Source organism: Diadema setosum, chromosome 13 (genome assembly GCF_964275005.1).
Source record: "Diadema setosum chromosome 13, eeDiaSeto1, whole genome shotgun sequence".
In the NCBI taxonomy this organism is placed as follows: domain Eukaryota; kingdom Metazoa; phylum Echinodermata; class Echinoidea; order Diadematoida; family Diadematidae; genus Diadema; species Diadema setosum.
This window is the reverse complement of record NC_092697.1, coordinates 18,780,094-18,806,136: the sequence shown is the minus strand read 5'-3', so window position 1 is coordinate 18,806,136 and position 26,043 is coordinate 18,780,094. Positions and strand designations below refer to the sequence as shown.

The following is a 26,043-nucleotide window of genomic DNA, read 5'->3' as shown; positions in this document are numbered from 1 at the left end:
GAGGTTTAAAAAAAAAAAGACAAAAAAAGGTCTTCACACTTCAAATTAGATGACATTTCCCTACCAATAATCGGCTGACAAGATTTATATTCACAGTTTTTGATGCCACTCCTCTAACAACACCCAACATCGGCTGTTGACAAAACGACAAAAAGTCAAACCCTGTCCCCTCATAAAACAACAACAATAACAACAACAACAACAACACACACACAAACGAAAAAACAAATAAACAAACAAAAAATCCTGCTAAACATTGCCTCGGGCCTTGCTACACGTGTATTTAATCATACCACACTGTGAGTAACATCAACGTAGAGGGCGATGGACTTCTCACATAGGCATCACACATAGACACGTACATGCATTACGTACATGTATGTATGTGTAGCTAGCTCATGTCAAGTCAAGGCGATCATACTTTTTACCGGCAGTCTGGCAAATTTGACGAATTTGTAAGTGGCACATATTGTACAAATATGGAACTATCATGGAATTGATACCCTGTATGTATGTATCGAAGGTGTAAGAATTTGATAATATATATAGTAGTTGTTAGATGAGCTTTGGAACAATGAGCGGTAAGTTGTGTCGCCGTAGTCTCGACGAGGCCGAGGCCGGCCTAACGGTTAGGGCAGCTGCAGGGGCTGTGGCCGCAGCTGCGCTGACGTCGCAGGCCGCAACGCCAGGCGTACATTTTGTTAGCGCAGAGCCCTCCCGCCTCAAAAGCTGCCGAACTGCAATCATCAGAAAATAACACAGCAACAACCAAACAGAAGAGAGAATAAAGAATAAGTACTATGTAGGCAAATTCTATAGCATGAAAGAAAAAGAATTATAATGAAAATACTGGTACTGGTAGAACTATGCATAACCAACCAACCATCTAACTACACGCAGCCGCTGTCGCGAAAGACAGCTTTCGCGACAGCGGCTGCGTGTAGCTACCAACCATCATGACCATAGCATAGGCCTATAAATTTACGTGTAACTGTAGCATAATGATGCCCTGATGGCTACCTGAAGGCCTTACCCACCTTTGGCTTTGTCCGAAAGATCGGTCTGTATACTGGTCGTCGGGGAAATGTTCTGCTGAGACTGCGTCTGGCTTCATGGATCCCCTCCTTATACGGAGGAGAGCGATAACGTCAAAAAAAAAAAAATAAAAGACTCCTCCGGACAGACGGATCTTTCTGTCTACATAGTCATAGGCCTATTATAATACCAATAGATCTGCATAATCAAGATGGGGAGAAAGTAGAGCAAAATCGGATGTCGGACATGCCTGCACCAAGTTCAGTAACAAAATTCTGGCATGAGACAACCTCTCTAACACGTGTTACTGTTAGATCTATAGCATTGAGCTTTTTGATAATAAATTTCACATCTCTATACATGGTAAATTTTCAAGAAGGTGCAAGGGCTTGCTTTGCCTCTGGTTTGCAAATCCCGAATACAGTGCATTTTGACGCATGACGTGCTAGATGGATATTAGTACTGCTTCACTTCACAGGGCGCTGAATTAACATGCCTTTATAACAAAATTTCATTATTTAATGAAGTACAAATTCAGGTCCTGGAATTTATATTTTTAGGTCTAGATACATGCAGGATCCAGATTCTATTTTTTGATTGTTTGGTTGTACTGAAATTTTGATATTTATAACGAAAGAGAGGTGCTGGTCTTGAACTGACTTAGTACAAATCAGGACAGTAGTACTACTAAATTGTAACTATGCACAGCCTAGTCGCTGTAAGTAGCGACAGGGCTGTAAAGTCATGACCACCAACCACGAAGAGAGTTCAACTATCGCATGCGATCGCTTTGAATTTTGATACTTTAGATCATTTTTTTGTCACCTCAAACTCCTCTAATACAATCTTCAGTAATGAGACTCCATATCTATGCTATCAATATTCAAATTCACATTATGCAACTTACCGAAAATGATGATTATATGCGGCACTTGGAACGGTACATCTGTTCACTCGACTTGAATGCACTTTTAAAGGTCACGCTGTTGACCGTGCATGCTGCTATCAAAGAGCGCACGCACGCAATAGATCGCTGCACTTAGAGCCACGCACACGCACGCATAATTTGCTGAGTAGTCAACTCGCCATTTTGAATTCTGCAACGATGAACCCCGACTGTCGGGGACTCCTGCGCTGTTCTACTGCGCTAGAAAGTGCCATTTTTTGTTCAATGGACTTATCATGTGGGCTCTCTATGGACTTATGAACCTTCTGTAATACAAGCATGCACTTAACATGAGTAACGTAGACCTTTTTTTTTTTTTTATAAGAAACGTATAAATTTTCATAAGTTTTGTAGTTGTGTTGTGCAACTTGTGGTTCCCCACTTTGAAGGTGCATGCCTGGACTGTCAGACACTGTATTCACACAGCGTACTAACAGCATCTGGTCGGGCTAACTAAATTGTAGTTTGTGTATTGTTCTCCCTTGACTCTCTAAATCTGCTCAGTTGTCCTCTCATTCATCATTCATATGTCTGAATTTCTCTCAGCTTGCAGTGTCCAGATGGAATTAAAAGAGGAAAAAGATGTTTTGAGGTTGAACGTAATCTTTCTTGGAGAAGTTAATAGAATTTCTAGTTTGATTGCTGACGACTTTAAGCAATCAGGATCTAGCAATGACATAGCATCTAACATATTACAGCTGTACGCATGCTCGGTTTACATTTTGTTATTGATCGAACAGCCTTTGATACAGAGGGCCCTGATTTGTGTATCTAAGTCTCATGTTATCCGTTGATATGCAAGTGAAATGCGGTATATCTTGTTGGACATCTGATGCTAGAAAACATGGGATTAAATGTAGAGCTAGAAAATATGTCTTATTACATTTTGTGCTTCAAAAATAATTCCTCTAAGATTATTGCTATGCTGATGCATGCACCTAACAAGAGAGTACTATCATTAAAACTAGCAAACTCTAGAGTAAAGTTGTACTGACATGCTATGGCTTGCTTGAAACTTCAATGTTTCTAGGCCACATTTACCAACCTTCAATAGTTTAGACAGTCATTTTTATTCCCAGCAGCTAAGCATGTAGGATATAGTGTTATATTCTGCAAATCAGGACTTGGGAGATGGCTTCATATGTATGTGAATTTGTAAACGAGAACCAAGGCAATAACATGAGAAACAAGTATTGTCTGTAGACACTATCCTATAGAAAAATTAGTGATCTTCCACATGGAGATGACATACAATACATCACTTTTTTTTTGTCACAGGATCGGAGGTGACTGTTTTATGAGTTTCTACTTCTATGGATATGAGTTGACTTGCAAAATTCAAAATTTTTAAGAAGAACATCATTGCAATATATATGGCATGTGGTATACACCATTCTGTAATAATGTTTTATGGATAAATGTTTCTTACATGCTGCCATGAATAATCTCATTATGTCGTATTGGATGATATAAACTGTTTGCTGGCTTTATATGCAGGATAACTGAAATTTATCTCTGTTGAATGTCATAGCACAATTTTTCTCCGTTCTAATGATTTATAACAGTTGCTTAGAAATAAGGGAAGTTCGCCAGTCGAGGATTGCGGAAAGAACAAACTAACTCAGTCCATCCAGGATGTCACAAGTGAATCGTCTTGTGTTTGCCATAGTGGAGTTTCTGGATCATCAGGTTCGCTCCAATGCAGTGTCAGGAGAAGCTCTCGAGAGCTTAGAAGGTAGACCTATGATTAGTGGAACATGTGTTTTACATACCCTGCCCTTTTATCAATGTGTGTCACTATACCTTGCAAACTATTACAGTCTATCTGTACACCCTGCCCATTTGCCCAAGGTTTACTCATGACCCTACTCAGCTTCATGGATCCCCCACCCACTTTACCACTGTATTGTTACCCTTCATCCAGCTCATTGTTGCCATACTTACCTACACCACACCCACCTTCATAGCATTTCCATACGTCACATCCTCTGTCCTAGAGCTCCTCCAAGCCATATCCTCGTATCATTCATGTTCCTATACAACCCTGTGTGCAGTCATGGTGTGTAACTATACCTTTTTCACTGCCACATTGTTTTTCTGCCATGCCTACTGCATAGAATGACACAAAAATTTGGCTCAATAAGAAAGGATACTTACGAAGCAAAGAAATGCCTATATTACCAAGAGAGTTTTGATATTTAAAAATTAGACTTTGATGAAAAAAGTCCTATTTCTCAGTATAATGGGATTACACTGGAGCAACATATGGTAGGTTAAAAAACAGAAGAAGAAGAAGAAATAGAATCAAGTTGTAACTATTTGTGAAATATCTCCTTTCGACTGTGGATCAGAAGACTAAAATGAAAAGCATTGAATTAACTGAATCTGCTGGTCATTATTACATCTGAAATGTATCAAGTTCATTTTCAAATACCAAGCTAAATATTGAATAGACTTCTGGCCATCATGCACTCTTTTCCCTTTCCCCAAATTAGTTGGGCTGCAGTGCATTCAGACAGCATATGGCATCAACCTAGAAGATGACTTAATTGCTGGCCAGCTTCGAACGGACAGATCTCTTTTGGAAATATTCACAGGAGCTGTTGGAGAATCTCAGGTAAATGCCATGTACAGACATGCGCTGAAATCCCTCAGTGGCTGTGCTCCTGAAGACGTTTTCATTTCTTGTAGGTTTGTTTGTCAATCAATGAGTCATTCATTTTACAGGTTATGAGATGTAATTGGAGTTGAGAACAGAGACAAAAAAAAACTATCTTGATCATTTTCTTTTCTGCCATTGCCATGGGTAGAGGGGTCTCAAGACTGTTACACTTAGTGTTAGGGCAAATTTTGTCACCTCCTGTTAGAATGAAGTCATGTAGACTCGTTCATATGCACCATGATACTATACAGATGATGAATGTTGTGAGAGAGAACCTACAAAACATTCCATCTAAACAGTTTGAAATGCTACTGAGTGAAGATGTATGTACATTGTACATGTAAGTCTGAAGACATTGTCAATTGACACTTGGGAAAGCATCCATTTCATTATTTTGCATTGAATTTATGAATTTCTTATGTATTTCTTTGTTTTTGACTTTTTTTTCGTTGTTTTTCCAATGGAAATTGTCATGGACCACTTTTCTACCTCAATTAACATAAAATTAATCAATCAAATTGATGAATAGTAAAAATAGTCAAGTTTTTATGACTTTCATGGCAGAGCACCATTTTCCATAGGAAGTGTACACAAAATCACAAAATTTTGCCCGTTTTGGGGTGACATGCCCTTACAAAAATGGGTGTGGCTTCATAATGGTACCCGCGGATGTCGCAGATTTGGTTTCAAAATTTGCGCGAGACTTGAAAGAAAAAAATCAAGAAGCCTCATGACAAGGTCTTCTTGCATTGCGCGAAACAGTTAGGGTTTAATAAGTCCCATGGTCGTGAGGTAGGTTACTAATTGTGCCATTTCAGAGGTGAGTGCTTTCTTAACATTTGACCAGGACCTGTTAGAGTACAGGAGGGAGAGGTTGTCTTGGTACTGTAGCTCTACTATAGTACCATAACAGTGTTCTCTGGATGTCTATGATGGGGGCCAGGACCAAGCCTTGCAGAATTATAACTGAATGCCTGAAAGTGACTGCCTGGTTTGCTCTGAAATAATGCAAAGAAATTACGTCCTTCTGCTACGTACAGCCTGATGTGACACAGGGAAGCCACCCATCCTCAGAGCTGCCAGCGACCAGTGTTCCCCAGGGAGCTTGTGCTCAGGCAGAACCCCCACAAGCTGACAAGGATCTTGCCGAGAAACTTAAGAATGAAGGTAGATCGATCATTGTACCTTTTGCTGCATTCCTTAAAAAGTATTACTTATGAAATGTTGTGAAGGTAATTTCCTGTCATGAATTAAAGGGACTGTACAGTACTGGTTGAGATGTTTTGAACATTCCCAAGTGAGATAATGAGAAACCTCTTATTAAATATGAAAGAGCATGTAATTTTAAGAAGGATTCAACGTTTATTTGACGAAAATTGGTTTTCAAATGGCTGAGATATCCAAAAAAAATGATAATAATAAAAGGCAACAGGCCACGCCTTTTATTAGGATCTCTTTTTTGTCCCCGCCGAACGAGTTCGAGCAGGGGACTATGAAACAGGCTCCGTATGTGTGTGTGTCCGTGTGTCCATCCGTGTGTCCGTCCGTGTGTGCGTCCGTGTGTGATCAAAATCTTCAATTTGCTGCTTCTCTGTCATTTATGAGCCAATTTTGATTCTGTTTGCTTTATATGATAGCACTACACGGGAGCTTTGAAACTTGTACACAGAATTTTAGTTGTGACCTTTGACCTTGACCTTTGACTGTGACCTTTGACCTATATTGTACATTTTGCTACAAAATGCTACTCCTTCGCCATTTCTAACCCGATTTCGATTCCGTTTGCTTTATGTGATGGCACTAGGTGAGGGCTTCAAAACTTCTACACAGAATTTTGACCTTTGACTTCTTTGACCTTTGACCTTGATTTTTGTCCTGTATTGTACATTTTGCTACAAAATGCTACTCCTTCGCCATTTCTTACCCGATTTCGATTCCGTTTGCTTTATGTGATGGCACTAGGTGAGGGCTTCAAAACTTTACACAGAATTTTGACCTTTGACTTCTTTGACCTTTGACCTTGATTTTTGACCCATATTGTACATTGGCTACAAAATGCTTCTCCTTCGCCATTTCTAACCCGATTTCGATTCTGTTTGCTTTGTGTGATGGCACTAGGTGAGGGCTTCAAAACTTCTACACAGAATTTTGACCTTTGACTTCTTTGACCTTTGACCTTGATTTTTGGCCTGTATTGTACATTTTGCTACAAAATGCTACTCCTTCGCCATTTCTTACCAGATTTCTATTCTGTTTGATTTATGTGATGGCACTAGGTGAGGGCTTCAAAACTTCTACACAGAAGTTTGACCTTTGACCTTAATTTTTGACCTACATTTTGTTGTACATTTTGCTACAAAATGCTACTCCTTCGCCATTTCTAACCCGATTTTGATTCCGTTTGCTTTATGTGATGGCACTAGGTGAGCGCTTCAAAACTTCTACACAGAATTTTGACCTTTGACTTCTTTGACCTTTGACCTTGATTTTTGACCTATATTGTACATTTTGCTACAAAATGCTACTTCCGGCGGGGACATATATTACGCACCGCGTAATTTCTACTTTTTTATGCCTCCGCCACAAAGTGGTGCCGGAGGCATTATGTTTTCGGGTTGTCCGTCCGTCCGTCCGTCCGTCCTTCCGTCCGTCCGTAATGAATTTTGTGGACAAGGTAACTATCGAAACCTGTTGAGGTATCCTAATGAAACTTGGCGTGTATGTGTATTAGGGGGTGAAGTTGTGCCTATCAACTTTTGGGTGCACATGCTCAAGGTCAAAGGTCAAAAGGTCAAGGTCAAATACATAAAATTTCACTATTTCCACCATATCTATTGAATGCCTGAAGATATTTTCTTGAAACTTAGTGTATACATGTATTACCCAATTAAGATTCTCTGGTGAAAGTTTGGGTCATGAGGTCAAAGGTCAAAAGGTCAGGGTCAAATACATAAAATTTCACTATTTCCACCATATCTATTGAATACCTAAAGATATTTTCTTGAAACTTAGTGTATACATGTACTACCCAATTAAGATTCTCTGGTGAAAGTTTGAGTCATGAGGTCAAAGGTCAAAGGTCAAAAGGTCAGGGTCAAATACATAAAATTTCACTATTTCCACCATATCTATTGAATGCCTGAAGATATTTTCTTGAAACTTAGTGTATACATGTATTACCCAATTGAGATTCTCTGGTGAAAGTTTGGGTCATGAGGTCAAAGGTCAAAGGTCAAAAGGTCAAGTAAAAATATTAAAACTTCTTTTTTTTCTCCGTACCTTGGAAAATTGTTCAAGGTATCTTCATGGAACATAGTATATACATGTACTGACTGGAAGTGATTATCTAGAGAATGTAGGGTTCATGGGGTCAAAGGTCAGGGGTCAAAGGTCAAGTGCAAGACTTCAACATTTTACTATTACCCTCATATTTATGCAGTGCCAGCAGGGTTATTTTTTTACACTTGGTGTATGCGTGTGTAACCTAATAGAAATTCTCTGGAAAGTTTTTTTTTCTCTTTTTGCCTCAAAGGTCAAAAGGTCAAAGATCAAGTGAAAGTGCTGAACTAACTTTTTCCTCCATATCTCGGAAGTGGCTCAAGTTACCTTGAAACTTAGTACATATTATGCATGTTCTACCGGAAAGTAATTATCTTATGAATTTTAGGGTCAAGGGCCAGATGAAAATGGTAACAATTTACTATTCAATTCAGAAATTGCACTTTTTCTCCACACCTGTACCTTGAAAATTACTCAATGCCTAAATGTATGAATGGGTCAAAGTCAAGTTAAATTCCTTAAATCCCTAGATACATGCTCTCTTATTCATCCAATTAAACCTACGTCAAGGAAGGTGAACATTCAACACATTTGTGACAAACTTGTCATTCCAATATTTTGCCAATTTTGTGAAAATGTAATCACACATTGTCCACATGTACTATCTAGACCTATTGGGAAAATCATGCATTATGGCGGAGGCATACCAGTCGCCAGAGCGACATTTCTAGTTTCTTATTTCACCTTGTGTTTGGATATCTCAGCCATTTCAAAGCCGATTTTCATCAAATAAACTTTTGATGCCCCTTAGAATTGGGCATTGTGGCCCCCCCCCCCCCCACGTTTCGTGTGATTATTCCGCAACGTTGATGCTCTCGCCGCTACTTTTTTTGACTTTTTTCTTTCAAGTATCACACAACTTTTGAGACCAAATTTGTCATTCCCGCGCATACCACTTTGAAGCCACGCCCTTTTGAACAAAATTCATCGACCCCAAAATTGCTCCAAAACGTGATTTTATGTACAAATCCAATGTAAATTGTGTTTTTGCGATTAATTCATATAAAAATAAATATTTTTACTTTCAAGGGCTGATAATGATTTATTTTAGCCTGATTATACTTTAAACAGTTTCTGTGACAAATTTTGATGAAAAAAACAAACAAAAACAGAATGTAAAAAAACAACGAAATACATAAGAAATTCAATAAACAATACAATACATAAGAAATAATTATGAAGCCAAATTTTTACTTCAATATTATTGTTGTGGATATTGAAAAGACTATGTTCACCAAAAATTAGAAGTCTTGGAGCTTTGTTTTTTTATTTTATATAGGCAAACAGAAAATTTTTTTTTTTTTTTGCATAAATTAGCATAAATTGATTAATATCAAATACATAAATTAAAATTTGAAAAAATCTAACTATACAGTCTTGTAGATTTCATTGGCCTCTGCTTTAGTGCAAATTTTTGCGAGGATCGCGCGATCCATGACTGAGATCTGAAGGGGGGGGGGGGCAAAAAGGCCCCTCCGGTGGTTTCAAGTCCCTCAAAAAACCTGGTGGGATTAGGGTTAAGGTAGAAATGTTCAGATTGTGACTGCTGACATTACAGAATAAGATGAATCCAGTTATGTATCTCGGCAGATATATACATGCTTAGGCTGATCCCCTGTGCCCAGTTTGTGCAATTGCATGAAGCTTGCGTGGTATTCATCGTTTTGCTTTGTATAATAAAGCAGCATCCAGGTTAGACTGAAGATATGTACTAGTTGTATGTCTTTCATTCCTCAGGAAATGAATTAATGAGAAAAGACCAATACAGTGAAGCCATGGAGTTGTACACCAAAGCTATCAACCTGAACCCCCACAAAGCAGTCTACTACAGCAACCGTGCAGCAGCGTACAGCAAGCTGGAGAACCATGAGAAGGCCTTGGAAGATTGTCAGAAAGCTGTCAGCATAGACCCAACCTACAGCAAGGCATACGGCCGGATGGGGTAAGGGGTTCTCAAATCATTGGTGTCATCTTGTCTGATGAAAAACACAAACAGGCGAAAGAAACACAGATGAATGAATAGCAATGGAAATGAACAGTTGAAGTAAATATTGCAACTTTTCTTATTTTGTGTGAAGTATACATTTAAAGCCTCCAGAGGATAGTGTTCAATTTATTCATTTCACAGAAGCAATTTTAGACCACTGATATGATGGACAGACACTGGAAAAGAAAGAGAGTAAAAAAGACCAACTAGAGTTGTTAGAAATTTCCCAGGCGTAAAACAGCAAGTCACTTCTTTACTTCCACTGACCTCCAGATCAGAATTTTTAGTCAAACATTTACAACATATTTTGCAAATTGTCTTGCAAGAAACATCACATACTCAGCTTCTTTGCTCATTTCTTGTTTACTGGTGCAAAGCAGATTTTCACAGTTGTACTTTCATTCAATCTGCATGCAAGTACTGTCTATCCCAGTTGATCTTATTGAAATGTATAATGTAAGCATCACTGATTCCAATGTTATCAATTTAATAAAGGGAATCCTACGTTTGTCATTGATACACTCGAAAGTGATGAATGTAAAAGTAATGATAATTCATACCATCCTCATTCCATGTTATGTTATGATTATCATTGCATTGCATTCATTCAAAATGCCATATTACTTCTGACGTGTGATTTTCATGCAATTAACCAAGATTATTGCATGAAACTTTTTTTCATAGATGTAATCTTCTGGATTTGAAATCTTCAATGTTTTGCATCAATAAGCATAAAGACTAGCATACACTGTGAAACATCTGTGGTTATGTCAGCATTGTGAATGACATAACATTGAGGCAGTTATTAATAATTTTTACCTGGTAAGTTGCAAACTTGAACCCTTACTTTGCCAGCCTACAAAGGAAGACTGCTTTTGATGGAAAGAACTTCATTGAAGGCTTGCATGATGGAAAGATTGCTGTACACTCATCTGGATAAATTTGCTACAATATGTTTTACAGGTTAGCATATTCCAGTATGAATGAATTTCAAAGGGCATGTGAGGCGTATACACGAGCAGTAGATCTAGAGCCAGGAAATGCCACATATCAAGCAAACTTGGAGATTGCAGAACAGAAGCTACGAGAAGCAAGTCTTGGGGTGAGTTGAATTATCTAATTATGTGCTTGTGACTCTAAATTGATTTACTGCTCTGCAACTGTGACCCTGCATCACAAAACCGACAAACAGTCACACTGCATGATTTTACATGAGGGATCAAGTAAGCAAAATTGGTGAACCAAGTCAATGATTTAAAAAATGTTGTTTGTTTTTTTTTTGACAGAACAATTGCTCTATATTATTCTAAAGTTTAGGATCACAACACCAGTGGTAAAATGTCCTTTTGGCAATTTTTCTAGAACATTTTTTTTTTCCAGATTGTGTGAATGGGTTTTTTGAAGAGGTTCCTTTTCACTGTTCAAGAAGCCTTTACTCACTCTTCCCTCTGGACTATGATATCTCCTGAAAAAAATGATGACATTGCATTGAAAGCTGGTATCAGTCATGAATGTGGCAAATTTCCAGGAAAATCTTGTAATCCCCTCATTATAGTTTCTATGTAGTTTTACATCCTGTCTTATGTCTTATTCATTGCACGGAGCACCGCGCTATTGACTTTGACTGTCTCTTTTCTCAATAAACACTTTTCCAGAGGCTGTACATAGTTTCCATTACTTACATGTTAGGAAAGCCCATTTGTGTTGAGTTATGCATGTACTAGGTGTTTCAAAAAACATTTCCCACTTTTGATCATTAATAGTTCAAAAACTATTCATCCGATAAAACTGTCATTGATATGAGTAATAGCTGAATAGTGTACAATTTTGTTGAAGGTGATTTGAATATGAAAGCATAAATCAGTTTTCATTAAATCTAAGATTGATTTTGAAGTAAGGTTTGAGATTTTGGTCAAATTTTAACCCTCTGTACAAAAATTGAACTTTGCACAGGAACCAATGATGTGTATGTGAGTGTGTGCTGAAAAATGGCCCTGAACAATGGACATGCCTGAACCACCTGTTGACTAGGCGTCAGTCTTGGGCTCCCAGGAACATGAATGCTTAATCAATAATTCATGTGGATTGCCCTGGGCACTGCTAGTTTAAATTCATGCACAGTAAAGGGTAAAATGCATGCGCATGGAAAAAGTAAGCACATGTTTCCATGTGCTTGCAAACACCACATTTCATTTCAGCTGGCAATCAATTTCAAATTTTGCTTCACATATCACTAAATTTGGGATATAGATAAGCATAAATGATCTAAAGTTCTTCATTTTAATACAACTGTCTACTGATAGTCTGACAAATTTGTCGCTTTTTCAATAAAAAGAGATTATTTTTGGTACAGAGTTCAGCAGCATTTTTCATTGGGGCAATTTATTTCACAGAAGATTTATTTAAGGCTCCATATACATAAGTGTATACTCTAATTGATTTTCTTTGCTTCCTGTTACTGTGTTTACAACAGAACAGAAGGTATTCATTGTAATTTTGTTTTTCAGAAGTAGGGAGAGCACTGTCGCGACTCAACGACAGTATCGGCAGGTGATTGACTTTACACAGATACTGCCAGAGGCTGAATAAAGACAAGTTGTGATAGTGGAATTTCTCATGAATAAATAATGAAGCATTCAAACCCTGGCCATTGTTCAGGACTATTGTCAGGGTGTTAACCACACACTCCCATACACACCCATTGACCCCTGGGCAAAGTGAAAGTTTTGTACAGCGGGTTGAAAATAGAGCAAAATCTGGAACCTAACTGTGAAATTAATCATGGATTTCATGAAACTGATTTATGCTTTCATATTTAAACCACCTTCAACAAAATTGTACGCTATTCAGCTATCACTCATATCAATGACAGTATTATCTGATATATAGTTTTTGAATTATTAAGAATCAAAAGTAGGAAATGTTTTTTGAAATACCTAATATATCATTTTAAAGCTTAGAGTCTGCTTGTCTAAAATCTGCTCTGTACCAGGTACTAAAAATCAATGTCTGGCAACTTTTTGGTGGTTTTGTGATGCAAGATCACAAATGATCGTAGTGGTTTACAACGAACTGATATGAGAGCTTGTCTAGTTATTTCTTGACTTATCGATCAGTATCAGCTGTCACTGCATTCTTGTGGTTGTGTCAATGTATGCAACCAGCATTTAAAATTAGGGTGTAAATGAACCCTGTGTCGAGGGATTGATCATGAAATTGCAGAATGATTATGGATGTACAGTACTTTGATAAACTGTAGTGAAGGGATCCAGCAAAACATTAGGAAAGAAAAAGCACCATGAAATTTTCTTGTCATGCTCTATGAGGATTGTAATTATATTTTTTTCTCTCTCTCTGTACTTGATGTCATGAAATATATGTACCTTATAGGTCTACGGCAATTACCTCCTGGGCAATTACCCTGGACCCTTCCCCTGGCCCTAATCCTCATCCTAATCCTGAACCTAATCCTAACCCTAACCCTAATCTTTACTCTAACCTTACTACTAACTAGAATTTAGCTGGGGGGGGGGGGGGGGGGTAATTGCCCTCGGAGGGTAATTGCCCTGATACGCTTTATATTTTGTTAAGATGTGAAAGAGAGAAAGAAAGGAAAATGGAATAGATCAGAGTTGTGCTGATGCAAATGATAAGAGTCTTACAGTATGTGTAGAGTGTATATCATTGACTACAGAATCTTTTCCCAGGTTCTATGTCCTATGAGGATGTTGGCTCTTATGGTTGTCTCAGAAGCTTCTCTGTCCTTAGATGTGTGCAACAGAAGATGGCTGTTGAACAGTTCCTTGCCAGTCTCAATTTTCAGTAATGTCTCCTTGAGAGATATTGTAAATCAAGGAATGTTCGTGTGCATTTTAATTTCGTGAATTTCGCGAGAGCCAAGATTCGCGAAATTAAAATGCACACAAAAGTTCTTGTCTACACTATATGCATTGAATGCCAGTGGCAATTTGCAAAAATGTCATGCCGCCAAAAAGGCCATCGGCTCCAATTTGCGAAAATTTCATGCCGCAACTGCTGTATGTCCCCCCCCCCCAAAAAAAAAAAGAAGAATTACAATGGGACCTTCCACAATGATAACTCTAAAAATAGCGAATCAATCCAAATACAATTTCAAAGTATGAAACTATAACTTATTACCCACATTTTACAGAAAACCCCATCCAATTTGCTTCAGTGGTCAAAGAGAAATGAGGAGTTTTGTAGAGCATGTCAGGAATCCCTTCCCTCCAAGTTCTGCCCACTATGTTCACACATTATGCAGTTCCAAGAGCATCCAAGTGCTAAATTGGAAGATGACATATGTTACTATGATCCACATATATCTCTGTGACCAGTCAACCAAATTGAATGGGGTTTTCTACATAATATAGCTAAGATGTTATATTTTAAGACCCTGAAGTAGCATTTGGATGGTAAAATCATATTGGAAGTTATAAATGCGAAAATCTGATTGTTATTTTTTTTGGGGACATACAGTATATCATGTTTTACAGTATTGACTACTGTATATATTTGTACTAGAATCATTGTGAGCTGCTGTGAGATTCTTTTCCCCGCTATAGGAGAAGAACTGACATGTTGCTTGTTTCTTACAGGGTGGGGTAGGAGGACAGGGAGGAGTGCCAAACCTGGGTGGAATGGGCCCCTCCTTGGGAGGGATGGATGTCTCACAGCTCCTCAACAATCCTGCAATCATGAATGCTGTAAGTGTGAAATTATCAAATACTGCACCCTGACTTGTGCCATCAAAAGCAAGGTAGATTAAACATGCCATGTTGTGACCACTGCACACATACGTGTACATGTATAGCATGCCTAATGTTGGTCTCTCTTCAGGATTACAAGACCTTTCTTTTTCTATAGAAGAGTTTGTTTTCCTATTCTAATGATGTGAATAGATGACAATTATTTTCAAGAGATAATAAAGGTATGTCAAATTATCACCAAATGGTAGCTTTGATCCTGCAAAAAGCTGACTATTTTTGCCGCAGTGTAATTTCCACAAATATTGTGAATCACTACACGACTGTAAACTTGCAAAATGCAAAAATAGTGCCACCTGAATTTATGGATAGGCATTAGTGCACGTACGAAATCGCGAAAACAACATCTTGCGAAAAATGTCTGTGACCTCCTCGGTCATAGTCTTGCGTTTAAATCTTGCTCCATTAAATTCAATTGTGAAAAATACAGTTCAAGTATGTCATAGGTTAAATTTTGGACGGATGAATGTTTCTATTTTCGTATGAAATTGACTTTTCACAAAGATGCTTGTTGAAGAGTCTGTCTGTCCATACTCTGTGACTGTTTTTCTACTCTCTGACGGGGGGCACTATTGCATGAGACACCAAGCATGTTTTGAGTGTCCATGCAATGGTTGAGAAAAAGCGCCAGGTTAGAAAAAACATGAATATTGATAGGAGAATGTAGGATGTGATTCTCATGTGGTTGGTTAAATAAACTTCTTGTTATAAGCATTCACTCTTGTAAGGTACAAAATAATCTCGCACTATGTAAACTGACTCATTGGTTTGTTCCCTGTTTCCAGGAAGGACTTAAGTTTTGCACTTTCAGTCAGTAATGATTTATATATTACATTTTACGATATAGACTTCAATGACAGCAGGAGGAGACAAATGTAATAAAGTACATAAATGATGGTAACTCAAAACAAAAATATATAAATAGACTTGAATTAATCTTGCATTATGAGGAAACATGTATATCAGTAATAACAGCTGAAAAGTGCAGATAGCTGCCACATGCCAGCATAGCTTGAAGGAATGGCCAGGCCTTATATGATATAACATTCACATCCAAGAGGGCTATATGAATCATAAATGCTGTTTGAAGTTCTTAATTTTGGGAAAGTGCATGTGACACTGGATTGTGCGTGCATGTGCTAGTGAGGATGCACTCGAGCATACACAATGAAGTGTAGATTATTATATAACAATGCATAACCAGCATTAGAGTGTGTTATGGTGGCAGCTGTGGCTGGCAATATGGATTACAGAGAAATGGATGAAATAATACTTCATGTGTTATGTTATACTGCATGATCCATTGAAGGAAGAAGACGTAAGGAAGGGAATAATGGAAGACAATGTTCTCTTTGTACCTTGTACACTTCACAGGCAACTCAGTTTCTTCAGAACCCTCAAATGCAGCAAATGTGAGTATCGCATTTTGCACCAAAGTGCACTTGATTTCATGTAATTTGATGAGGAGTTGTTCAACATACAGTATTTACTATGTCTGCAGTGATGAGGGAAATCTCATGATTTACAGTTTGATCTAAAGAACTAGGAAAGAACCAAAAGTAACATGAGTTTTGGGGTTTTTTTTTATTTCCTTATTGGAAAAAAAAAAATGGATACAATTATTGAAGACTGACAGGAAATGTTGACATGTTTCTTGGGATGATGTTGGAATATTGCCGAAAAGGCTTATAATGTGCAGAGCTTCATCAGTTTGTTTTCATTTTAACGAGCTACAACTTGTACAGACAGTCTTACCCACCATTTTTTTTATCTGTCTGTATGTATGCATATACAGTTGACTCCCATTGTAGCAAAGTCCTTGGGACTGCCAGTTTTCTTGCGTTACATCAAAATGCCATTGTGTTTATTGTCATTGTGCTAATTGTCATTGGAGTGCCCTATATGTACCTCACATGTAAAAACTGGTAGTTGGTGAACATATCTACTGAACTTCTTGAAGTGCTGCACGTATCTCAATAGTGTAACAAAGTTCATTGTAGTGCGACATGGCAATCACCTACTGAGCATTGTCAAGTTCAGTGAGAGATCATGGTCCTGGGAGCACATGTCACATGACAGTCATCAATAACATGTTTGTCAGTCTGGTTTGGTCGTATGATACTGCTTTAAAAGCGTTTTAAGGTTGCTTGTGTATGAAGTGACACTGCAGTCCAATACAAGACTCAGAATGTGCGGGGTTTGGGTCAAAGGTTAATAGTCCACTCGATTCTGGCTGGACTTTTAATTTACAGTGTGCCCCGTATGGTGTCTCGGGTGGAATGCCAAATGAGACTGTCTTTTTGGACACAGTTTGAGTCCTCATCCTTATACAGTGGACTCCCGTTATAACAAAGTCCTTGGGACCGGCAGTTTTCTTTCGTTACATCGAAATTTCGTTATAACCGAACAAATAAACAATAGAAATAGAATAGACTGCCAGAGAAAAATGCATGCACTGAGTGTGCGTGTACATAGTCGTTCCCATGCCACTGCATGTTTATGTGTGCATGGCACGCTGTGATACCACTAGCGTGTGCTTTATAGTGCAGTGCAGTGCAGTGGCTAGCGCGCGCTCGCTCCAGCACCAAAATAATTTCCTTTTTTTGGCACCCAGGATACAACCTTTTTAAAAAAATAAATAATTCAACAAAATGGCTGATTTTTGTTTGGTACCCCGGGATACCATTTATGTCATCATGTGTAGAGTGTAGCCATTTTAGTTAATGGTGTTAGTGAGAAGTGTGTACGCACTAAGGTTAACATTACATACATTATGTTTGGGGTGAGAAGAGAGCAAGTAGTATCTTATTCTTTTTACTTTTTATATGCAGCAGGCAGGCTTATTATCATTCATGTCTGTGTGTGCAGTGCATGGGATGTAAAAAAAAAAAAAATATATATCTTTTCTGTGATGTGGTCTGTTTACAGGATGCAGTCATTTATGGGTCAAGCAATGCAGTCTGGAGGCCAATCAGAACAACCATCCAGTATGGCTAACCTCCTCTCAGTGTAAGACTTGCTTTCATCATATTTATATCATTCTACCTCAACCTTGAGTCACGTGACCACAGAGTCATCGTTTTTGCACCTGTCTCCTTTCTTACCATGAACGTCTATTCCCTGGCCCTGTGAGAGGTTGGAAAACCTGTATCAAATAAATTTCCAGCATTTTGGCACATTTTTTAATGTGATATGGATTGTAAAGTTTGAATATGTTTAAGTTTAACTTGTGGTTTAATGGAATTAATGATAATAAGGTGTAGCAGATCATTTGTGCAAACTTAACTGAAGACTTGATGCCTACATATTTTGATCTTTTTGATTTAAAATCTAGATTTGAACATGTCTAAGGTCAGAGGTTGCATACAAGTATAGGCTGAAGGTCACATTCAAACATGAAATGTTAGATGCCTATATGCACATCACAACAACAACAAAAAAACTCTACAAGCTGAGCTCCACAGACATAATCTTCATTTTTTATGCCTCCGCCACAAAGTGATGCCGGAGGCATTATGTTTTCGGGTTGTCCGTCCGTAATGAATTTTGTGGAGAGCATAACTAAAAAACCTTTTGAGCTATCCTAATTGAACTTGGCATGTATGTGCATTAGGGGGTGGAATTGTGCCTATCAACTTTTGGGTGCACATGCTCAAGGTCAAAAGTCAAAAGGTCAAGGTCAAATGCTCAAAATTTCACTATTTCCCCCATATCTATGCAATACCTGAAGATATTCTCTTGAAACTTAGTGTATACATGTATTACCCAATTAAGATTCTCTGGTGAAAGTTTGGGGTTATGAGGTCAAAGGCCGAAGGTCAAAAGGTCAAGTAAAAATGTTAAAATTTCTTTTTTTCTCCATATCGTGGAAATAGTTCAAGGTAAATGTATCTTCATGGAACATAGTATATATTTGCATGTACTGATTGGCAGTGATTATTTGGAGAATTTGAGGTTCATGAGGTCAAAGGTCAGTGGTCAAAGGTCAAGGGCAACACATCAAAATTTTACTAATAATATATCCCTCATATTTATGCACTGCCTGCAGGATTATTATTATTTTTTGAACTTGGTGTATGAATGTGTAACCCAGCAGAGATTCTCTGGGAAGTTATTTCTTTTTTCAAAAAGGTCAAAGGTCGAAAGGTCAAAGATCAAGTGAAAGTGCTGAACTTTACTTCTTCCTCCATATCTTGGAAGTGGCTCAAGTTATCTTGAAACTTAGTACATATCTATGCATGTTCTGCCTGACAGTGATTCTCTTATGAATTTTAGGGTCAAAGGTCAAGGGTCAAAGGCCAGATAAAAATGGTAACAATTTACTAGTCAATACAGAAATTGCACTTTTTCTCCATACCTTGAAAATAGCTCAATGCATAAACTTATGAAAGGGTCAAAGTCCAGTGCAAGTCCTAAAATCCCCCAATACATGCTCTCCCATTCATCCAATTAAACCTTCATGCTGTAGGTGAAGGAAGGTGAACATTCAACACATTTGTGACCAACATGTCATTTTAATATTTTGCCAATTTTGTGAAAATGTAATCACACGTTGTCCACATGTACTACAGACCTATTAGGAGAATCATGCATTATGACGGAGGCATACCAGTCGTCACAGCGACATTTCTAGTTTTTATTTGCCTTGACTGTAACTTTTACATTCTGCAACAGAAGAGAATAATCCTCTATTTACAGGATCAATACATCTTACTGTAATAGGCCCTAGCTATTTTGTGTGACCTTGAAGGGATTGTATAGTTTTGTTTGAAACCTAACTTCAGGTTTCTAACATTTTTTGGTGAGATAATGAGAAACCTCTCATGAAATGTGGAAGAGCATCTAATTCCAAGAGGAATTCAATGTTTATTTGATGAAAATTGGTTTTGAAATGACTGAGATATCCAAAACAGAGAGATCCTATTAAAAGGAGAGACCCACCTTTTCTTACAATCGCTTTGTTATTACATTGTTTCTGGATGTCTCAGCTATTCCAAAACCGATTTTCATCAAATAAGCTTTGAATTCTTCTTAGAATGGTATGCTCTGTACTATTTCATAAGTGGTTTCTTGGTATGTCAGAAAAAAGTTAAAAGCCCAATCCTCTCCATCCTCAAATATAAGCACATCAGTAATACATTATTTGAATAGTTGAATGCAAGTACATTCATGTATGTTGTGATTTCAGTGAATTTCAAAATTCATTTTGATTCTATTTTAATTCTATTTTAGAAGTTGTTACAATGCAAAACACTGAAATCTTTTTTTTGTAGTGCAGATATTTATGTGTAACTAGGTTTAGCAGAACATAAAAACACTGTTCTACACTGTGTCTTTAAATTGTTGATAGCAGGGGAGAGTGGTGAAGTTGCACAGGATAGAAAATCATTTTTGCGTCTTCGCTCCCTTAGTTAAATATGAAGTAGCAAAAGGATGATCTTTGTTTATGTTATCCATTTGTCTTTATCATGTGTTCTGTTTACTGTAAGGGGTATAATGGAGTATTGTCTCCCATATCTTTCCAACAGAGGGCAGCAAATAGCTTCTCAAATGCAGGCTACAAACCCAGAGTTAGTTGAGCAAGTTCGCCAGATGAGGAATCGTGGGAATGACCCGAATGCTTCAAATAACAACCAGGATGGGTCTACAGGTGGGAACCAGGATGGGTCGTCACCTTCACAATGAGATTGACGCCTAGATATCAGTAGGTATCATAGAAGCTATTGTTGCTTGCAATCTATCTGTAGGTATGTTTGTATGTTGTCAGACTTGAGGTACATCTATTTAAAATGATTGCATGCTATCTGGCTGTACAGTATCCCCCCCCCCCCAAAAAAAAAAAAAAAAAAAAAAATATATATATATATATATATATATATATGATCAGATTGCTGCATTGATAACTACCAATATGATTAAACTGTTTGATTGTTATTTCAGGATCTAAAAACATTACATCTTACCTATATTTTGCAGAAACCCCATTCACTTTGGTTAAGTGGTCACAGAGAAATGTGAATCGTTGTAAAGCATGTCATGGGTCTGTTTCGTCCAAGTTTTGCACTTGGATGCTCTTTGACCTGCATTTTAATGTGTGAACACAATATACAGAATTTGGAGGGAAGAGATTCCTGACATGCTCTACAAAGATCCTCATTTCTCTTTGACCACTGAAGCAAATCGGATAGAGTTTTCTGTAAGATGTCGGTAATAAGTTATAGTTTCGTACCTTGAAATTGTATTGGATTGATTCACTATGTTAAAACTTATCGTTGTGGAGGGTCCCGTTTTTAATTTTTTAAGGACATATGGTACAGTCCCTGTATTAAGTGTGATTGCTTGTTGAACTGTAGATTGCTTATTGTTTAGTTATAGCTATGATAGATTATTGTTTAGTTATAGCTATGATAGCTTATTGTTTAGTTATAGCTATGATAGCTTGTCTGACTGTAGTTATGGTTGCTTGTCCAACTGAAGTATGTTTGCTTGTCTTATGTTTGCTTGTCTGACTATAGGTACGATTGCTTGATATATGACTGGAGTATGATTGCTAGTTGTGTAGTTGTGATTGCTCATCTGCCTGGGCATGGTTGATTGATGTCTGACTGCAGTTATGATTACTTGTCTTACTGAAGGTATGATTGCTTGCTATCTAACTAGGTGTGATTGTTTGTCCAACTAAAGCTATGATTTCTTGTTGTGTGACTGTAGTTAAGATTGCTTGTCTTACTATAGGTATTATAGAAATAGCACATGGCATGGAGTGCAATAGTGTAATTGCAGTGCACGCGAGATTTCTTTAGATTGGTGCCGCCTCTGCGTATGAGCCGCTAGGCGAGTACGCAGTGCGCACCATCTGAAGAAACCGAGCGTCCACTAAACTTACATTGTCGCACAACGGAACAAGTGCGCTATTTCTTTTATAAAATAGCGGTTTTTGATGAATAACCCCCCCCCCCCAAAAAAAAAAAAAGAATTAGAAACAGCATGATACACTATGGATGATAGACAAATTTCGGCAAGCGATAACGCCAGGTAATGGCAGTCTAAAGGCCGCCTCACACTGCGATTCTTGCAATACAATGGGATGCACGTAGCATGCATCGCAAGCGTTCGGTACATTACTACGTAAAATGAATGATACACGAACTCGACGCAACTGCACGAGCGTGGTATATCACTTTTTTTGCGCGACATCTGCACTCCCGTGCAGTGCGCAAAAACAGTTGAATGCCACGTGACATGTTTTGACCAATTACCATGCTTGAAATCCGCTAGAATAATTTATATTCTCTCTCGTCAGTTTATTCTGTCTTTATTAGCTATTTTATAAGATAACTTGTCTACATTTAGCTGTGACTGCTTGTTATCTGACTGTGTGTGTGATTGCTTGGTGCATGGCTGTGTTCATGATTGCCTGCAATGTGGCTACAGGATCAATTGCTGGTTGTCTGGCTATAGGAATGATTGGTTGTTTGACAGTAGGTATGACTGCTTGTTACATTGGTGTGGGTTTTCAGTCTTTTCATAAATAGGTTTGAAATGTCATGGGTAGTTCATGAAGTCAGGGGCACATTTTAACATGCAAATAATCCGACTGCCTGTGTTGGAAGCTTGACGCATAGAGCCACTCTGACATATTAGATTCCTGTATAATCAGGACAGCTGGAAGACAGGTTTATTAGATGATTTTTTTTTTTCTCTCTCACTATCAGAATTCAATCTTTGATCGTTTTCCTGAATTTCAATTTTTGTTGAGCCCACCAGAGGTGAGGGGAGACTAAGGGATCGCCTGCGGCGTCTGTCCGTCCGTCGTCCGTCCGTCCGTCGTCTGTCGGTAACGCTACAAAAACTTCAATAACTCTTTACTCTGGGCTTCAATTGCAATCAAACTTCGAGGGAAGGGGGGTCATACAAAGTTTCACATTTTACCATATATGAAGGTCACCTCAAGGTTAAAACTCACAGGCAGGGGTCAATGAACTTTAGGGCCCAATGTTAAGTTTTTATGGCGCATTTCTATTATGGGTCATAACTTTTGATCCATAACTCCATTTGTGACCAAACTTGGATGGTAGATGTCCCTTGGGGAGTAGATGGTCACCACAAGGTCAATGGTCACAAGCATCGGTCAACAAACTTTTAGAGCCCAATGTTAAATTTTTATGGTGCGTTTCTATTATGGGTCATAACTTTTGATCCATAGGTCCGTTTGTGACCAAACTTGGATGGTAGATGTCCCTTGGGGAGTGGATGATCACCACAGGGTCAAAGGTCGCAAGCAGGGGTCAACAAACTTTTAGAGCCCAATGTTAAGTTTTTATGGCACGTTTCTATTATGGGTCATAACTTTTGATCCATAACTCCATTTGTGACTAAACTTGGATGGTAGATGTCCCTTGGGAAGTGGATGGTCACCACAAGGTCAATGGTCACAAGCATGGGTCAACGAACTTTTAGAGCCCAATGTTAAATTTTTATGGTGCGTTTCTATTATGGGTCATAACTTTTGATCCATAGGTCCGTTTGTGACCAAACTTGGATGGTAGATGTCCCTTGGGGAGTGGATGGTCACCACAAGTTCAAAGGTCACAGGCAGGGGTCAACGGACTTTAAGGGCCCAATGTTAAGTTTTTATGGCACGTTTCTTTTTTGCCATAAATTTTTACCCTTTTATATCTCTTTTTATCTGTTATATCCCATTCACGTACAATTTCTTGTATGCGTATCGGCAAGACACATTATGGCACTTGCCTTGTTGTACCTTTCTATTACCAGAATATGTGCAAGTTTGTGTGTGTCAACAATTTGTAACTATTTTATGTCATATCGTAATAATGACTAGATACATTCATATGTCCATTTTAAACTGTACCCTAATACAGTAATGGTTTGTAAGTGTATGCAGGGGTTTAGCATCATGTTCTTTTTGGTTACCATGAAAGGCAGTGTTTTCTATATCTACCCTCTCAAAAGTAAATTAAGGACAGTCTCTGAATTGTGAGACAAGTCTGTCACGTCTTTTGCTTTGAGAGTGACAGTGCCTTGATAGAAATGCTATTATGTTTCTAAATTGTGCAGACTATCTTTGTGGCTCTTGAGTAACAACAGCCAGAGACTTCTATTTCCATCAAGACCACAGTCCTCTGCGCCTTCTCCAGCAAGTATTATGATGACATGGGAAAACCATGGCATGTCCTGGATGTGCTCCCAAGGTCTTGGTGAATAACATGTATATGCCTGCAAAGTTTAAAATATGTGTTAATAGAGTACACAGTGATTACTTTGGTGTTGTTAACTACATAATATAAAATACAATTGTTCAGATGCCACTGAAATCAGAGTATGTGAAGTAGTCATGAAGAGATGGCACATAAAAAGGCATTTTTGGCTCTGCCCCACATGGTACTGGAAGCATTATGTTTTGGGGTTGCCCGTCCACGAGTTTCAGGAAAGTAGCATAAGGCCTTGTGGTACAAGGTCCAAGTATGCTACACTGTTTGTGAGGTGTGCATGCTCCAGTTAGGTTTGGGCCAAATCTGTCAAGGCGAAAGATCACTGAATTTTGGTCGAAATGACGTTTTGCAGTAACATCATATAATAGTACAGCGATGTCCAGTGGTAATCATAGTAGGACAGGTATGGATGAAATCAATATAATACATTTAATTCCTTAAAATGATGGTGGTAAAAGGTAGAAGGTTAAGGTTAAAGGACACTATTTAAAGTCATCTCTAGTCAAAGCTTCAACTAAGATCATCCAGTGGTGTATGCTAGAACACAGGGTAGAAATTGATTAACAAGTATATACATAAATATGATAATAGGGATGGATCACAGGTCAAGGTCAAAGAAATCATTGGCTAAAAATGTCATTCTCCAGCTATGATTTTAGACATTCATCCATTATCAACAGTAACTGGCAATAAGGATAGAAATGAATAAACAATCAGTTGCCTGAAGTGACAAGATGAGATCTGAGGTCAAGGTTAAATGTCACCAAACTGTAGCTGCAATGTCATTTCCTGGTCATAAATTCCACTTGTTGTAGGTCCAATAATGAAAATGGATACATATTGGTTTGAAAAAAATATGGCTAGATTAGGCTGAACATCTTGTTTACAAACAAGTTAGATTTTCCAGGTACCTGGCCCAGGTATCCTCACTTGCGTATTTGAGATGTAGACAGACAAGGTCAAAGGTCAAGATTCACTGATTTTTAACTAAAATTTCATCAAAGAATATCAAGGTGAGTTTGGTAGGAAGGATAAGCACAAAAAGAGGGTTATTCCCATGAAATGTTAATGTTGTAAATGCAAAGGCCACTGTACTTTTGCCAGAAAGGAGGGAAAAAAAATATTTGCAGTCATTAATTCAGCTATGAGTTTCCATGAGGTTAGTCAATGGACACTGTACAAGTAAACTGAAAATTACTAGTGCTTGAATGTGAAAGCAGTGATAGGTAAATATCAAATGTCACTTTAAATCTGTCAAAAATACAATTTCCTAGTTATAGCTTTAGCTAGGAATATTCATTGGTGATATTTGGGAAGAGGGATAGAAATAATACAAATAGTCATTAAAACGACAGAGGTCAAAATGTAAACAAGGTCCATGTCCTGATGGCAAATATGGTGATTGCCTGAGAAGTGGAGGCATACCTGTTGACTCTGTTACAACTGTTTAACTGCTCCAGTTTTCCCAGCAATCAAAAGGGGATATGATTGCAAGTCTTTTGCTCTGTAATTTTGTTGAACATCTTTTCTTATTGTTGAATGGATTTTCCTCCTAGTTTCAATTCTCAAGACTGTAACTACAATATCCAAGTTGCAGGTTATTTTACAAGCTTTGTTAAACTTACAGCTTTGGTATAAATGTGAAGAAGAAGAAGAAGAAGAAAACAAAAGAATCTCGAGGAGTGCAAATCAGTAGAAGAACTCTCACACTATTTTTCAAAAACACAGTATGCATTTCAAATAATTTATGGTAGTGTATGGCTTGAATACCAGACTGTGATAGAAAATTGTGGTTTGATGCTTATTCAAGCATGTGGCTGTCAGGTTGCAGGAAAATGAAATTAGGCATGATGCTGAATGACATGATATTATGATATTGTAATGGAAAACTTTCACTTTAGTTATATGTTCAAGAGCAAAAGATATTGTTGTCATTTTAATGTTTGTTATCTCAAAATTTTCACTTTGCACATCATAATATACAGAAGGGAAATTATCATTAAGGGAAACGTAGTCAAGAAGGGGCATATTGTCCTGTTTGTTTCCATTTAAAT

At 37.9% G+C, this 26,043-nt stretch overlaps 1 protein-coding gene across 1 annotated transcript; it reads left to right on the top strand.

Moving 5' to 3' along the window:
• Positions 1-395: 395 nt before the first annotated feature.
• Positions 396-25,508, top strand: LOC140236649 (small glutamine-rich tetratricopeptide repeat-containing protein alpha-like). Its single transcript, XM_072316569.1, has 11 exons — positions 396-455; positions 3,547-3,716; positions 4,477-4,598; positions 5,684-5,810; positions 9,720-9,924; positions 10,933-11,071; positions 14,586-14,693; positions 16,128-16,165; positions 17,682-17,762; positions 20,282-20,457; positions 23,835-25,508. Exons 2-10 carry the CDS (start codon positions 3,617-3,619, stop codon positions 20,436-20,438), a joined length of 1,077 nt encoding a protein of 358 aa, XP_072172670.1. The 5' UTR covers positions 396-455; positions 3,547-3,616; the 3' UTR covers positions 20,439-20,457; positions 23,835-25,508.
• The last annotated feature ends 535 nt before the right edge of the window (positions 25,509-26,043 follow it).

Coding starts and splice junctions, on each gene's coding strand:
- LOC140236649 (XM_072316569.1), top strand. CDS start 3,617: ATGTCACAAGTGAATCGTCTTGTGTTTGCCATAGTGGAGTTTCTGGAT. Junction 3,717..4,476: donor AGCTCTCGAGAGCTTAGAAG/GTAGACCTATGA, acceptor TCCCCAAATTAG/TTGGGCTGCAGTGCATTCAG. Junction 14,694..16,127: donor ATCCTGCAATCATGAATGCT/GTAAGTGTGAAA, acceptor TACACTTCACAG/GCAACTCAGTTTCTTCAGAA.